Below are 17,027 nucleotides of genomic sequence, written 5' to 3' on the forward strand. Positions count from 1 at the left end.
GGGAGGACGGTGGCCTGCGAGGCTCCCCGCAGACAACGCGGCGGCGATGTCCGCGAGTCAGGCGGGAGCCGCGGCGGCAGCGGCGGGTCCTCGCGCACGACAGGGCGTCCTGGGCTTCGGCCTCCCTCCGGTTCCTAGGAAGCGGGCCGACGGCCAGCGCGGGAGCAGCAGCGGCAGAGACGGAGGCTCCGGCGCGTCTCTCTCCTCCCCTTGAGCCTGAGCCGGGGGAGGCCAGGCGGCCGGGGTGGCTGGAGGGGGGTCCGCTGCCCGAGAATGGGAATTCTCTTCACCAGGATATGGAGACTGTTCAATCACCAGGGTGAGGGGCTCGGGCCGAGCGCGTACGGGTTAGGGAGAGCGTCAGCCCTGGCCGGGTGGGTGGGGGTCTCCGAATACTTCCGGAGTGTGGGCGGCGCGGTGGCGCGCGCTCTCTGCGCTGGGTGCGGGCTGCTGCGGCTGCGGGCCTTGGGGCTGTTCGCTTCCACTCCCAGCTCGGGAAACTCCCGACTCGCAGCCCTTTGTCTTAGGAGAGCTTCCTAAGAAATCATGCCTCAAATACACCCATTGCTCCGATTTCGATTGGGAGTGGAGAGGGTTTCTTGCCTCACGTCCGACGCCCCTGAGTGGCCCCGCTTGGTCCACGTTTCAGTCCTTTTTCCTTCAGCAGTTGGGTTTGCACAGCACTGAGAAATGCTGGGGTTCTCTGGGATGAAGGTTACAGGTTGTGGCCCCAGCCGCACCACTGAGCCCCCGAGGATTGCAGAATGCGGTAAAACGTGAGGAATCGCTCTTGGCTTGACCAGTACATTCAGGTTTATGAGCCTGCTCTCCACCTCCACCCCGCCCTTCCCCGCTTTGGGGAGATTTTTCTGCATCCTCAGTAGTGATGGTCCTCTCTCCTCTTGCCATATTGATATCTGTGTTTAAGGTTAAGCTTAAGGTCAGTTTCCTACTCGTGTTGCTTATTTTGAGGTTTTGGGGGGCTGGATTAAAAAATGGTAAAGTGTTTCACCGAAAGCACTTAAAAATCATATCATATGAAACGTTTGTTAACTGTAGGTAACGACTAAGTTACCAGGTATGGAGTGTATTATAAAGAGATGCTTAAGTTCATCTAAACTCAAACATTGCCTTGAAATGCATATCAGATTTATTGAAATTTGTTACAAAATAAGTGTAAAACTGGGGAAGAAGATACAATTTTAACAAAAAGAGTCCATAGTCATTAAGATACACTATAGTTACTGGTGTACTTTTGTTCTTTTTAATTCAAGTAGGGTGATTCATCATCCTGGCTGTCAGTAACTTAGTTTGTGTTTTTCTCTTGTGTAAGCTGGTGGTGGTGTCACAGCCCAAAGTTTTCCAGTAAAGACTTAAATGAATGGTGGCATCTATTATGTACAAGCATCTCCGCCTCCTCCTTCGTTATCCAGCTGCTGCTGTAAGAAGGCGATTGGGAGGGAGCAGAACTGGAACTTGTGATCGATCTCTAGTGTATCTTTTAAAAATATAAAGATGATAGTGTCGATCACATGATAGTGAATGGAAGAGCAGTATTTCAAATGATTTTCAAATGATATGGAGAATTTTCATAAACTGGAGAAAGCCAGTTCTAATCTACACTGTCTCTGGCTAGCTGTTTCTGTTGAGAGAAGGGTGAGTGGGAGCCAGTCACTTAACCTCTCTGGGTCCGGGTCTCACCTAGAACAGCAGGGATCTTGACTGTGTGACTGTGGAGCCCACAAATCCTAAAAACTTAATATGTAGGTCTTAAGAATTGAAACTTAACATTGCTGTAATACTGGTGGTGCTTATAGTAGATAAGATCTATTCTAGTTTTTAAATCCATAATTTTGTATTATTTTTAGCAAAGCTAGTATTTCAACTCTGCTGTGAAATTTAGAAAGGCTTTGCTTGTTAATTGAGCTCTAGTCCTGCAAGAAAAATTAGGTATTTCCACTTTCTATTTTGAGTCAATGATAAAACTATTTGTCTCTGTAACTTAAGAATGAATTAGAACTTTGCTAACAGCTACTTGCCAGTAGTAAATAATGATGTGTGCTTTGTTACCACTAGCAATCGCTGAGTAGTGTTCTTATTACCTGTATTTTGTGGTAATTTTTGACTGGACATTTATTTCAGTGTTGGGAATTAATAGTAAGAGAAATTAATGAAGTTAAGTTCTAAAAATTTAGATGTCAATATTGTGAAAATGTGAATAAACTATTTCTATCCTGTTAAATGATGTGGTTGTCTTATCAGCAGGGTCACTTTAAAAAATATTCAGCATTAAATCTAATGTCAGGTACTTGTTGGTCTTTTTAGTTCTGTATTAAACTGGGTATGTATATGTGTGTTAGATATATCTTGGATGCTTTATTTTACCTTCAGAAGATACAGAACACAGTCCTATGTTCTTTTCACATAAACTGTTGGAAGGAAGTTTTGGGGGATTGCAGAATTTGCTATGCTGATGAAACAAACTGTAACATCTCTCTCTCTCTCTCTCTCTCTTTATTTTTTTTGAGCTCCCTTTAAAACAACTCTTTCAGTTTAAGCTTAAAATGTGAGTACACAGTGAAACCTAATTGCATATTGCTCAAACTTGAAAAACCAGAGGTTCCATTTAGGTGATATTTAAATCAGTAGGGTACAAACTTTGTCCTAGATGCTGTTGTATATATCATTTTTAAAAGTTTCTACAGTCCTTGGAAGTAGTTATTCTTTTCTCCTGAAAAGAGGAAACTGAGGTACCAGTGGAATGATTTTCCTAGACGATGCAACTGGTAAATGCCAGAGTTAAAATACTGCAGAAATATGCTGCTGACACTGGTCTTAAAGAAGTGACTGGCATCATTTTTTTGTATGAAATCCCCTCCCCCCCCAAAGGTGTTTCTCAGTTACTAAACTATAAGTGTTTACAACTTTAGGACTTTGAAGAGTTGCCATTAGTATCTTTTAGTATAGAAGGACTTACGATCAGTACTCGGTTTGTTTATTAAACACGTATTTTGAACACCTGTTTTGTGCTGGAGGACTGTTCTAGATGGTGGGGATAGACAAGGAACAAAACAAACAAGACCCCCTGCCTTTATGTGGGGAGACAGAAAATAAGCTAACTTCATCTTTATAGATAAAATAATAGCAGTTAATACTGGCATGCAACGTTAGGTTCTACATGTTTCATGCAGTTTAGTCTTAATTGATTTATTCTTAACCACAACCCTGTGAGGCAGATATTCTCCCCCATTTTAAAGGGGCAAAGAAACATTAGGTACCTTGCTTCAGGCACTACAATTAAAAGTGATAGACCTTTTAGATAGAGATTTTAACCAGGATAGTGTAGTGCCTGAGTTAGTGCTCTTGAAACAAAACAAAACAAAACTTCCTTTGTATAAGAAGGATTCGTGTTAGATAAAAGGAAGAACTTTCAGACACTACTATGAACTATGAAAGAAGTTGTGAAGTTTCCTCATGGATAGCCTTGTTTCATTCTTCCGATTGGTTCTTAGGAAAGGAATGATACGTTGTGAATGAGTTCTGGACAAGCTCCCTGTGCTGCAAGACCTGGTGCTGGGAAAGCCACCTCTGCTTCTGTTGTTTTTTTTCATTGTGTGGGAATTCAGAAGTGCAGAAGAGTACATATAGAAGCTGAGTAGCCAAAGGGGTGAACTGTGCCTGCTATTAAAAATTTTAGCTCCAAATTCACCCTTTTTGCATGCTCTGTGGATACAGAACTGGGTCCTTTAAGTATTTTTCTTTTGCCCTTTGGCACGGTGTTAGGCTCTGTCGGTAGACAGCATTGGAGGGACCCTGAAGGAGGAAAGGATTTTTCTTCCTGGATATGGCGTGCTGCTCAGCAGGGTCTGTCCTGCTCATGCAGTGTGGACATCTCGAGTGGCTGGCTCTTGCACTGTGTGGTGGTCAGCAGCCCCTTCTTCTAGCACCCACTTCGGTTGGTCTCAGAATGGAGGCCCTCCAGTGAAATACCTCCCAATGAACAGTTTTCTCCAGCATCCTAGAGGGAGGATTTCCAGAAAGATCCACTGGCAAGTTTGCTTAGCTACTTCTCTGACATTCAGTGAGCCCTGGCCCGGCCCTCAGCAAGGTCTGCATCTCAGTCCTGGGGAATTGGGGGAAGCTCTCAGCCCTAGAGATAGGGAATGCTCCGTGTATTTGTCATTCCTTTAATCTTTAGAGTTACTTCTTGTTAGCCAGTCCCTCATTACTCCAAATCCTCTGTAGTACTTATTTTCTTTAAATTAAACTTTGAAAGTTCAAATTGCTATGTGGTTTATGTTTCCTAATTGGATCTCTACTTTTGCCCTGTATAATTGTTACTTTTCATTCAGCGAAGTTTTTTCCCCCTGAAACTTCACTACCATTGCTATAAATCGCAAGTTTATTTTCAAACTTTGTTTTTTATTGATGATACTTTTAGATTTTGCAAATTGAATTTTTAGTATGTAGAGACTTGATTAGTTATCTCCCTTCTAACCTTTATGTCTTCAAAATCTGATTTATTTATTCACTCATAGTTTATTAAGCACAAGCTTTATTTTAGGCTCTGTGTTAAGGCCTGAGAGAACTGTAGTAAACCTGACAGAAATGGATTTTTTGCTCCATGTGAGACAGAATCCACGGGGCTTAGTGATAGTTTGGATATGAGGTGAGAATGAAGAATCAGGAGGACTCTCAGTTTATCTGCCTTAGTATTTGTAGTATTTGTGTTTTCTGGCTTTGGTATGATTCACAGAGATAGAAGTCCTCCAGGATGACAGTGACATTTCTTTTTGCTTAATTTACTGACTGGTAGCTGGTAGGATATATATATATATATATATATATATATATAGACTCTTAGAACCTGGCAGTAAACAGAACTGCTAGGCTGCCTGCGTATATCAAAAGGAAGTGAAGAAGGGAAACAAGTATTTTCATGACAAAACAGTAAAGTATTGATTGGGAAACTAAAGTCTAAGTGATAACTCAAAATTCCATCCAGGCACTGTGACAGTGTATAGTTGTTTTGGCTTATCTGAGAAACTGCAAGAATGCTATGGCATAGATATTCTAGAAGAAGAACCATACTAAGCAGTAAACTTGTCATGAATCACATGCATCAAAGAGTTGGTATAACCAAGAGTTTTATTACATTTTCCCGTAATAGCATCTCTTTGTATACATATTATATATTCTATGGAATGTTTGTTTTGAAGTGCATTATAACAGTTTTTAGCTACAAATTTGTGTTTTTCGTAGAACATTGTTCTGGTAATGAGAGACACAAGTTGGGGTGGTGAAAGAACCTAAGGATAGTCAAAGGAAGTTGATTTAGTATTAGAAAGTGTGAATAATCTAATACTATTGTTGGGGATAAACTGGCTCTTCACCATTGAGTCAGCACCTTTATGTTTGAGCCCATTGCACAATTATGTCTTAATTTTATAGTTCTCACTGTGACCCATGTGCTATACCTTAGACTTAGGAAGCTGTTATATAGCCATTGGTGCTTTATTGTAAAAACACACAAATATTCAAATAGAGACAAGTTCTAGGAGGGAGTAGATATAATTTGGTATTGAATGTGGCTTGTAGGAGTTTAGGTGGGGTGAATAGGTGAAGGACCTCTGGATCATGGCCTCATTGGAATGCCCTCCAAAGAAATCTCAGACTGCTCCACAGAACATGTGGCTCCTTGGAGATTTTCTACGTTCTGCACATGCTTGATGTGAGACTCTTTCTTCCTCTTTTTCTTTTTAAAATATTTTGACCACTAAAAAAACCCCTCATGTGTTCAAATATGTTAGCTTGCATTCACTTGAATGACTTTAGAAATCTGCTTTCTGTCTTAAGAGTTTGGAGGAATGTTTGCGTATTTATGGCATTTGTAGGTGACAGGAATTCATTGTGTTTGTAAAATTAAATAGACAGAAGAGGGAGGTTGTTTCCAGTATGGACAGTGGTTTGAGTAGCTTCTTTACTACCCCTGTCAACATCTCTGACACTCTTTTCTCCTGTTTACTCTCTACCATGCCAGACATGAATTCTCGCCCTGTATTGTCCACCAAACCTTCTCTCCCCAGTGTGCTTCCTTTATTTCTAGGTACTAGTGAAGAAAGACTTAACGAGACTTTACATCTTTATCTACCACAGGTTATGTTATCTAATTTCAGCTTATTCTCTAGTTCATTCATTCATTCAGTGGCTGTAAAAGGTGTGTCTTGAAACTGTTCCCTCCATCCTGTCCTTAGCTGGCAACTAACTTGTGTAAGGAGGAGGCTGAATCCCGTTGTGAGCCTCTTCTGCCATCTGCTTTATCTCAGTGTATGTGTGTTTATTGCACAGTGGTTTGTTCACAGTAGTTTCACCTTATCATGTTCATCTTGTGGTCAAGTATGATACAGAATCTTTCTTTAGTTGTTGTTTTTTTGCCTAGTTAGTCCTTCCTCACAGAAGTGGTAGAAGAGTACTGTGTTTGAAATCAAGAAATAAGTCCAATGGGGCATGGCTAAATTAAGGAGACCACTTTAAAAAACAAAACCAGATGGGGTTTTCACCTTAAAAGCAAAGGAGGCCAGATAGTTTTTCTGCTGATACATCTTACTATTACTCAAAATACCTTTTGAAACTCCTTTTAGAATTTCTTTAGAGACACATTTAAAAATAATATCATTTAGGAATCACACCTCATTTAACAACAAAAAGGTAACAATCGTCTTAGCTGCCTTTTACCTTACGACTGAGATGATACCACGTGGCTCCCCTCCCCCTTTAAAATCAAATTCATCTTCAGAACACCATTGGGAGTGTTCAAAACAGTGTATCTCAGGCTCTGAAAGCAATGTCAAGAGAAAAGTAGCAAAATATTTTGAAAAATGGTAGCATGGTTAGAATAAGTGTTTAACCTCCTTAAGTGATTAAGGGCCTTGTAAGAGACAGTGCTCTTGTATTTGTGATCTCTGTGTGTATAATTCATACACACAGATGCATTTTTTAGTCAGTCTGTAGTTATTTATCATAGATCCTTGCCTAAATTTGTATTGTTTGCTTTTGCCCCTATTTTGTACTGTTTTTAGAGTATCATTTCTCTCATTGGTCAGAGTAATTGTATTTTCTTCCTGAGTACTGGCAAGTCTATCTAAATTTAGTCCTGCAGCTAATACATAGGGGTTTACAAAATGATGTTCCTGAAACTTAAAAATAAGTTGACGTTTTAAGAATTATATTATTAAAAATTGGTATTCAAGTGAGAAACTAAAAAAACTTTCATCCAAGTCAGCGGTCAGAGTGTAGCCCAATATGAATTCTGCTTATATTAGAATGTTTACATTGTTTGTATTACTAGAACTGAAGAAGATATCTGTCATCAAAGGAGGAATGCCTAATTTGGGGACATAGAAAAATATAGAGTCAGGCAAAATTGCCATGCCGTTTAAAAACTTCCCGGGTAAAAAGGCACCCTGCTCCAGGGACTCAGTAATCTGGCCCTGATGCAGGTATGGCCCTCCTGTGAAGATGGATTTGTCAGTCACCACAGCGTTTAACACTCCCTTTGATGGGATTCCATGCTCCCCAAGTAATCTGATTTTAATTCAGTCACCCTACATACTTTTTCTTAGGCAGAAACTGCACTTGTCAGGTAGTTTCATTTTCTCAGTTCCTTCCCCGTAGTCATCTCTAAAAGATGATAGACTGGGCCTGCATTTTTTAAATGACTTTTAAGAACCTGTGTGGGGGGAGCATGGTGATGTCAGTTTAGGACCCTGGTGGTTCTAAGCTGCCTGCTCTTTCTTCAGAGAAATAAGTGATTGGATAAAATGGATTGTATTAAAATTTTCTATTTACTTGATCTTCGTATTTTTGTATAACAGGAGGTACCTATGTAGCATTAGGAATTCCCCTCTATGGTAAATGTCAACTATTTGGAAAACATCTACTACCTGACTGCAAAAGCTTTTTCTTAAAGATCTCCTTACTCTTAGGTGTTATAATCCTTAGCATTTATTATTTATAGAATGAATATTAATTCAGCATTTACTGAGTACCTGCCTTGCACCAGAAAAAGTTGTAGTTACTAGGAATATGAAGATGATTAGCATGTGATCTATATACTTGAAGGGTGCCTCATTAAGCTGAGAAGATTAGTGAGTGTACATGTAAATTATTATAAGTGCTGTCTTCGAGGTGTGGCAGAAGAGCAGGAGGAAGTGATTTTTCTTGGGAAGCTAAACTTTAAAGATTAGTAGGAATTCTTTAAATGGAGAATTGGAGAGGATAATTCCAGCACAGGTAAAAACCATGAGTATAGAGGTAGAGAAATGTTTGCCGTGAACATACGTGGCAGCTTGTGTAGGGAGAACAGCTTGAACTCCAGCTTAGATACCTGGCGGTAGTGGTGAGGGGTAATAAAGCTGAAGCCTATTCATTTGGGAGTGACTTTATTTACAAGGCTGAGAACTTGTACCTTGTTTTCCTGTCAAACTGGAGAGCCATCATTTAAATAACAGTGGCATTATGAGCTTTATTGTTTCTAGAAAGATTACTCTAGAAACATGAGGAAGATGGACTGGAGATAGTCTGCTTAGGTACAGTAAGAGATGAGGAGGACTACAACTAGGACAGTGGGAGGAGGCAGGTTTGGGATATATTTTTGAGGTAGAATAGAACTTGGTGACAAATTAGATGTTCGGGTTGAGGAACTCCAAAGGCATCTGAATTAATGGTAATACTATTAAGCAAGTTAAGTAAGATAGAATTAGGAACAGGTTTGAATATTGGGTTTTTGGTTATGTTGAGTGGCACTGTGTGTATCCACTAGGTAGATTGGAGCTTAGGAAACATTTGGGAACATGGATTAGGAATTGTCTTTCTTGGTGGTAGGCACACCCCATGTGCTGTCTTAATCATGACATAAAGCCAGAAAGAGAGGTAGTGTTGCCCCTGTTTTACAGTGACGAAGCTAAGAGTTAGAGAAATAAGTCATTTGCTCAGGGTCACACAACCACATGTATTTTTCCATCTTGCTTCTGTTATCTATTACTGTGTAACAAGCCAATCATAAATTTTATGACTTAAAGGGATAATTTATTACTGTCTCTCATGGTTCTGTGAGTTCACTGAGCTCAGTTAGGAAGTTCTGGCTTGGGGCTCATTTGATTACATTTGGATGGCAGCTAGCACTGGAGTCATCTCCAGCTCCACCTGGCTGCATATCCAAGGTGGTTTCTCTATTTGTCTGTCTGGCGTCTCAGCTGGAATGGCTAGAACAGCTGGGGGCATCTGTGTGTCTCTCTCCACAAGATCAGGCCACGTGATTAGCCTGAGCTTCCTCACTCATGCATAGCAGTCTTGGGGTAGTTGGACTTGTTACGTGGTGTCTGGCTTACCCCAGGGGGAGTTGTCCTAGAACCAGGCAGCAGCTGCAAGGTGTGTGATAATCTAGGTGTGGAAGTCATACAGCATCACTTCTGCTGCATTCTTGTGGTTAAAAGCAAGTCATAGGACCAGCCAGGATTTAAGGGGGGAACTATATAGGGGCATGAATATCCAGAGGCCATCTTTGGAGATTAGCTTTCTCCACACACTGCTGTCTTTCAGAATAGTTTTTAGACAGCATGGCAATAGATAGGCCCCAAGATGCCTTGTTAAAATGTGAAAGGAGTGTAAGAAGAGAACTCTGGGAAACATGAATGTTTGAAGGAAGACCCAAGGAAGAGGAGTCAGTGGAAAAAAATAAACATCAAGAGACAGAGGAAGAAAACTTGGAAAAAGTGATGCTTTAGAAGCCAAGGGGAGAGGAAGCTGCTGCCACCATAGCTATAGGTCCTTAAATTTGGTTAGAAAGACCCTATGGTTCAAATGTACTCAGATAGCTTACAGTTGCCTTTTGCCAGCAGCTTTAAAAGGCTGCCCTTTTTTTCCCTTCCCATTCATCCCATCTCACCTATACATACCCAGTTAAGGCCTAAAATTCACATTTAGAACTTAAGTGACTTAGTTAAGTTTAGTTAGGTAAACTTAAGAACTTAAGTTTCCAATGTGAAACATTTATACCTCAAGTCATCCATAAATTGTTGTGATTACATTTGGGATACTTTACTGAGAGTAGGCTTCCATAGAGTGGAAAGAATGTAGTGCTTCTGGCTTCCTTCAGAGAGATGAGATGAGAGTTCTCTATGTAGAGTGAGGGGGATAGGAGGTTAGACCAATGGCGTACTTCTGGTCTTGCTGTGATGTTCTTTTGAGTTACAAGAAGGTATAAAGTGCCATGTACTGAATTATACCATAGCTGGAAAGAATGGGTGAAATAGGAAAATTTTTGTTTTTGATTAATAAATCACTGGTGTTTTTCTTTTTTTCAGAGCACAAAGTTATCATTGTTGGGCTGGATAATGCGGGAAAAACTACCATCCTTTACCAATTGTAAGTACTAACTACTTAAGATTTTTTATTTTATTGTTTATAGTTTTTCAGCCTGAGAGATATTTGATTAATGAAAGCAATAAAAAATTATATGGAATCCAAGTTACTCTTTAAAAAGGCAGGTTGGCCATGAACCAGGAGCCAAATTTAAGCAACTGTTTCTAGAGAGCTAGAAATTTATATGACATTGAGCATGTTGTTCAGTTGTTTTGCTTGTGGAGAGTAGAGAAATATTTGTTTCTATAGTTTCCTGGAATGAATCTAGAGTATTCCAGATAGTCCACTACCTAGCTCCACCTCTGTTTAAACCCTTCATTCACTCTTATGAGCTAGTGGAAAGGGGACATTTGGGTACAAAATATAAAAGTAGGTCATGCTGACTTATCCCTTAATTGAAAAATTTTCAAACAATCTAGCTTTCTTGCTAACTGTAATATATTTGAACTTTTTTTTCCCAGTTCTATGAATGAAGTTGTACATACGTCCCCAACAATAGGAAGTAATGTAGAAGAGATAGTGATTAATAATACACGTTTTCTAATGTGGGATATTGGTGGCCAAGAATCTCTTCGTTCTTCATGGAACACTTACTATACTAACACAGAGGTATGTTTCTTAATATACTAAGTCTTCTATGAATATAATGCCTGGGAAACACCTTCCAGATATGAACTCTTATAGCTCGTCTTTTTGAAATATCACAGTATGTTAATATAAGTAGAGTTTAAACATAGTGGAATCTTTGATTCCCTCTTTCAGGGTCATTGTTATATATATCCATTCTCATTGAACCTCTGTAGGGAGAATTGGTGATTGATTAATCTGATTTTATATTGATCCTAGAGCTTGCCTTAAGTACTTGTTTTAATAAAGAATTCCATTTCACAGTTTGTAATTCCATTTCTCTCTTACTATTTATTTATGTCTGCGTAGAGGAAATCCTAGTTAGATGTGAGGGCTCTGATGGTTTGAATTCTTGGCCAGAATTTTACTATGTGTTTTCTTTTATGCAATACAATTGCACATTAAAGAATTCTTTTTCTTTTGAGTATAAAGCAATTTAGACATAATCATGTGTTTTATTTACATATTATTTGCCAAGAGAAAATTTCTGACGTTTGAGAGCTTCACTATATAGACCTTATAAGATGAAGGGCTGTGACAGTTGTTTTTGTAGTGCTGATTATAAGTTAATAAATCTCCAAATGTATATACAGATGAATATTATGTCAGTAAGACACTATTAAGTGTCTCTAATGACTTGATCCCCTAACACTCCATTAAGCATTTGATTATGTCTTTTGGAGAAGGAGGAGTATATATAATTAGTATTCCTATATAAAACGCTGCAGGTATCAAGTTCATGGCAACACCTTGAAAATTAATAGCTTTGTTAAGAAGGCTTGGAGTAGAACAGGTGTTATAGTGATAAAACCACGTATCAGTAAGGTCTCAAGTGAGAGAAGAGGGAAAGTGGCGGTTCTATTATCCTTCTGCATTATGGTTGATGAAATCTGAAGAATAGAAAAGATCCTGTAAATTACTGTGGTTTATTTGGAAATGAAAAGCTAGTTCTAAACAATAAATAGCACATACTAATAATAGGCAGTCAGAATTAACTTGGGCATAACAAATGCCATCATAAAGCAACTATATCTGCTTCTGTTTCCCTGGTGCCTTTTGGTGTTCATGGAATTGAAGAAGAGGCACACTGTAGCTCAGTCCTGCACAGCTCCTTTCGAGTCTTTGATTGCATCTGGTCTCATCGTCAGTTCAGGAAAGAGTTATGCCACTTATATAAGGAAGAGAGCATGGTTTTCGATATAGATTTATTCTTTAAATTGGTTGATTTTTTAAAAATTGATTTCTTTAACTGTCACATTACTTTATTCTCATACGCATACCCTTTTAGATTTTTTTTATTAATTTATTTATTTGTTTTTATATTTGGCTGTGTTGTGTCTTCGTTGCTGTGCGCGGGCTTTCTCTAGTTGTTGCTGTGCGTGGGCTTTCGCTAGTTGCGGTGAGCGGGGGCTACTCTTCGTTGCGGTGCGTGGGCTTTTCACTGTCGTGGCTTCTCTTGTTGCGGAACACGGGCTCTAGGCGCACGGGCTTCAGTAGTTGTGGCACGTAGGCTCAGTAGTTGTGGCTGGTGGGATCTAGAGCACAGGCTCGGTAGTTGTGGCGCCCGGGCTTAGTTGCTCCAGGGCATGTGGGATCTTACCGGACCAGGGCTGGAACCCGTGTCCCCTTCATTGGCAGGCAGATTCCCAACCACTGTGCCACCGGGGAAGCCCTCTTTTAGATTTTTAAATTGACATTAATAAATAATGTCTGTCTTGAAGTAACTTAAATTTAGGATCATATTTTTGCCTTACTGACTTATGGTGCAAATAGGCCCATTAGCATTCAAGATATTAATTTAGAAAACAAACATGTTACATATTGGTTAGAATATTAGCAGAATATTCTAAAAGAATGATAACATCATATTGTCTTTTACTTTCTCTTAAAAATTAGTAAATATGTCTGAATTCAGGATCAGACCTTTAGGTTTCACCAAGTATAGCGGGTATCTCTGGTTTTCCAGTAATACCATACCATAAGGTTCTAATTTCTTGATAGCTGTTAGCCTGTAAATCAAATAAACACTTGATAAATTTTACAAATATCAAATTATGTAATCACTAATGATTTTTTTGTTTTGTAATTTTAGTTTGTAATAGTTGTTGTGGACAGTACAGACAGAGAAAGGATTTCTGTAACTAGAGAAGAACTCTATAAAATGTTAGCCCATGAGGTAAGTAGGATTCTGGCATTAGATGTACGGGGGTGGGATATTTCTATCACCTTTGTCCTTTCTACTTTCTCATGAGCATACTATTTCAAATTTTTAAAAAAATTCTTTATCTGCTGGCCATGCCTGCTTTATAATTTTGACACTTTCCAACTTGGAAGCATATCTGGAAGCAGCAGAAAGATTGAGGAGTCAATTGTAGTATTTTAATTCCATTCATCTTAGATAAATTTGGTCTAGAAGTTTTCCTGGCCAAAAAGACCTAAGTTGACTTTCATTTTGCATTTTAAATAGATTAATTATATAGACGATTATCATTAGAAATGAGATTTTACAGTGTCAGGGACACACAGCGAGTCTTGATTGTAACTCAGTTATCTGACTAATATTTAAATTTGTTGCTCGTAGGTCTCTGATATTGTTTATTTAACTGAACAAAACTGTTATAACTAGCCACATTTTCTTAGTCCTTGAGAAATATTACTGGTAGCATAATTTGAAAATTACATAAACTGAATAATATAGTCAGTAATGATAATAATAACTGTAAAATCATATAATATTTATAATACAGTCATATCTCTCTATCAGCAGAGTTTTGGTTCTAGGATGCCCACGGATACCAAAATCTGAGGATGTCCAAGTCCCTTGTATAAAATGGCGTAGTATTTGCATATAACCGGTATGCACATCCTCCGGTATACTTTAAATCATCTCTAGATTACTTATAATACCTAATACAATGTAAATGCTATGAAAACGTGCAGCAAATTCAAGTTTTGCTTTTTTGAACTTTATGGAACTTTTTTTTCCTGAATATTTTCAGTCCGAGGTTGGTTGAATCTGAATGCAGAACCCACGGATAAGGAGGGCTGACTGTAGTGGCAATTGATTATTTTTGCATGCCTTTTATTGCAGATGTTACTTTCTCAACTCAAAGGTGGAAATAGAAAAGTTAATATTCAGTGGAATTTTAATAAAGCTTAAGAAAACTGGGATATCTTTGTAATGAAGTTTTATATTAATTTTAATATTGATTCAATGATTTGCTTCTGAGATTTTCATTAAGAATTTTGGTATGTTTCAGACGTAAGGAAACTTGGTAAAGTGGTTATGTAAACTGAAGTTTATGTTTTGCTTGTGGTGATCATACCCACCAAGATGCACCTTCCCCTGTTTTGGACTGATTCTAGCAGTTGTGCTAAACCCTTTGGGGTTTTTACAAAAAACCACATCTTGCCTTTGTACATGTATTTAACAGCTTTCAGTTCTAGTTTGAGAAACAGTAAGCAATAAAAGAGGCAGGAGGCTAAGGATTTTTTAAAATTTCCCCTTTGCATTTTACAAGAATACATCATTCTTCATTTTATACCAAAGGGTTGTTTTATTGTTGTTTTATGAAGACTTTAGAAAAAGAAAAATAAGACACAAAATGTATTTGTCTCTTGACTATATTTTTTACTCTGTAAACAGGTAGCCTCCCTATTTGATTCTTACTCTAATTGGCCAGGATGTAGGAGGATCAGTATTATAAAAAGCCCAATAGTAGGGCTCAAAGTCATTGAATTTTATAAGTTGGGTCATTAACTTGGATAGATCAATTAACCTCATCTGTTATGGATTAGTACGCTGAGGCCCAGTAGTTTATGGGACTTGAATTTAGGTATTCACGTCATTCAGGCTCTTTGCTGGGAAAAAAAAGTAAAAGCCAGAAATAGGGCCTAGCTGGAAAGTGATAGGAGAAGGGATGAGATTACCAGAGAAGAAGGGAATTACAGATGAACTTGGGAGCTAGAGTAAGCCACTTAATAGGGTCAGGAAGAGCCAAATAGGCAGAGTTCTGGAGAGGGAGGGACATCCGGATCAAGGATGAGAATGTGTGAAAAACAAACTTTGACATGGGTTGGTCAGATGTTTCTTGCATACCACAAAAACCAACAGAGTCGAATTATCATCACCAGTAATGATTCTATGTATTACTAAATACAAAGCTATAAAACATGTAAATTCATTTCTGAAAGCTTCATCTTAAATGAAGCATAAAACTTTGACGCTCATGAATTTTTAAAAAGTTCCAAAGACAAAAGGATAGATGAATTTTATTCAGAATGACTCAACTTCTAGGAATTATCTTCACAAAGGAAGCTTTGCGAAACAAACTGACAACTACATATGGCATATAGAAGATGCTAAATAAGTATGTTTCATGTGCTGTTATTCATTTTCTTGACTAAACTAAAAAATATTTTTAGACTCTGAAGAACAGAAGTTGATATGTAGCAGAGATATGTAGCAGAAGTTTTTCAAAGTGTTTAAAATGGGTGTTGTACAAAAGACGCTGTTTACCTTGTACTTTGACCTCGTGTTAAGTCAAGTTGAACAGCCTTAACCCAATGTATCTCTTTTCTACTATTATCATAATGCATAATTGGTTGTGAGGTTATTTAATAAAAAGTAAAGGAATATTTTCTTTCCTCTCTTCCTAAATATTTAAAAGTGGGTAATATAGCTTAAAAAAAAATCAAGAACCCTAAATAAAAAAGTTTGAGCCTGTGAAATCTAGAAAAAGTACATTCAATATGGATTTTTTTTCTTTTCTCTTCTTTAGACCTTTCAGTAAATGACTTTTTATTTCTTACGTTTTCCAATTTTCAGTCCAGGGGCTTCTCCAAATAATTTTGTTACTAAAAGTGATGAAGATAGGTTACTTGTAAATAAAATAGCATAAACTTTGTGTCCTAACTTGTGCCAAGTATTTCTGTTGTCAGATATTTCTAAAGTGTGTTTGTTCTCTGAACATGCCAGCATTAGCAATCCTGACCTATATAAAAGATTTCAACACACACTGGCAAGAGATAGTGAAACCTAGACGATAGGAAGATAGGAATTAAATCCCATGGAAAGTCCATCTACTCAATGATTCAGCCATATATCAACTATTGATAACTGTTCCATGTTCTGATTAGGATAAGAGAAAAAATATCCATATACTTGATAATGTATATGTGTACTAGTTATAGTTCATCCCTTCAAATTTTTGCCTTATATAAATAGACAGATGAACTGAACTATAGCTGAAACAAATTGAATAGGAGGTCTTAAAACTTAGTGTTCTAGAGTATCCCTTTCTGACCAAGCTATTCAAGTAACTCTGTCCTTATCTGTAGTAGTGTAGTTGCCATCCTGCAGAGGGCACTGTAACTAAGCCAGCCTCCTTTGTTATATAAAGCATATTGCAGAACTCCTTTTAACCAAATAAGAAATTTACTACTTATATTTTTTATTTGCATCAGAAAGAATCAAAGAAGTCATGGAAACTCTGTTCTAACAAGAGTAAAATAATGTGGAGCAATGTCAATTTAAACCTACTGAACACTTTCTTGCTTCAAACACACATACACATGATTGAAACCAAAATATTCCAGTAAGATCCCTAAGAAGAAGGTGGCATTCAACACAGCTGTGAAAACTTGCAGACATAGCCCAAAACCTTAGTTTCCTCAATATCTCTTAAAATATATAGACAGAATTTTATGAGAGTTTAATCCACTTGTTGAGTGCATCCATCATAGTTTCTTAGCCCAGGATCCACGAATGGACTTTAGGATATCTATTAACACCCTAAAATCATACATAAACTTTTTTTGACATAAACATATATACATTTTTATGAGGGAAAGGTTCATAACTTTCTATAGGTTATCAAGGAAGCTCCCGGCTGTAAAAATGGTTGAGAGAGGGGAAGGTAGAGTACAGCAAAAGGAGACGTAGAACCTTTGGTCTGCTTTGTGAGTAGAGTGTTACA

General features: G+C 38.1%; 1 protein-coding gene across 2 annotated transcripts in view; it reads left to right on the forward strand.

The window, feature by feature from the left end:
- The window catches only part of ARL5A (ARF like GTPase 5A), a 21,383-nt gene continuing 4,356 nt past the window's right edge, over window positions 1-17,027 (forward strand). The window contains exons 1-4 of one of the 2 annotated variants that reach the window (XM_082659040.1): window positions 1-319; window positions 10,365-10,425; window positions 10,884-11,031; window positions 13,142-13,225. In XM_082659040.1, coding sequence (XP_082515166.1) covers window positions 274-319; window positions 10,365-10,425; window positions 10,884-11,031; window positions 13,142-13,225 — 339 coding nt within the window. In that variant the 5' untranslated portion in view covers window positions 1-273. The remainder of the gene's footprint in view (window positions 320-10,364; window positions 10,426-10,883; window positions 11,032-13,141; window positions 13,226-17,027) is intronic. The other variant, XM_082659041.1, reaches the window with a different exon arrangement.

The sequence above is a fragment of the Grampus griseus genome (genome assembly GCF_964374135.1).
Source record: "Grampus griseus genome assembly, chromosome: 7".
Lineage (NCBI taxonomy): Eukaryota > Metazoa > Chordata > Mammalia > Artiodactyla > Delphinidae > Grampus > Grampus griseus.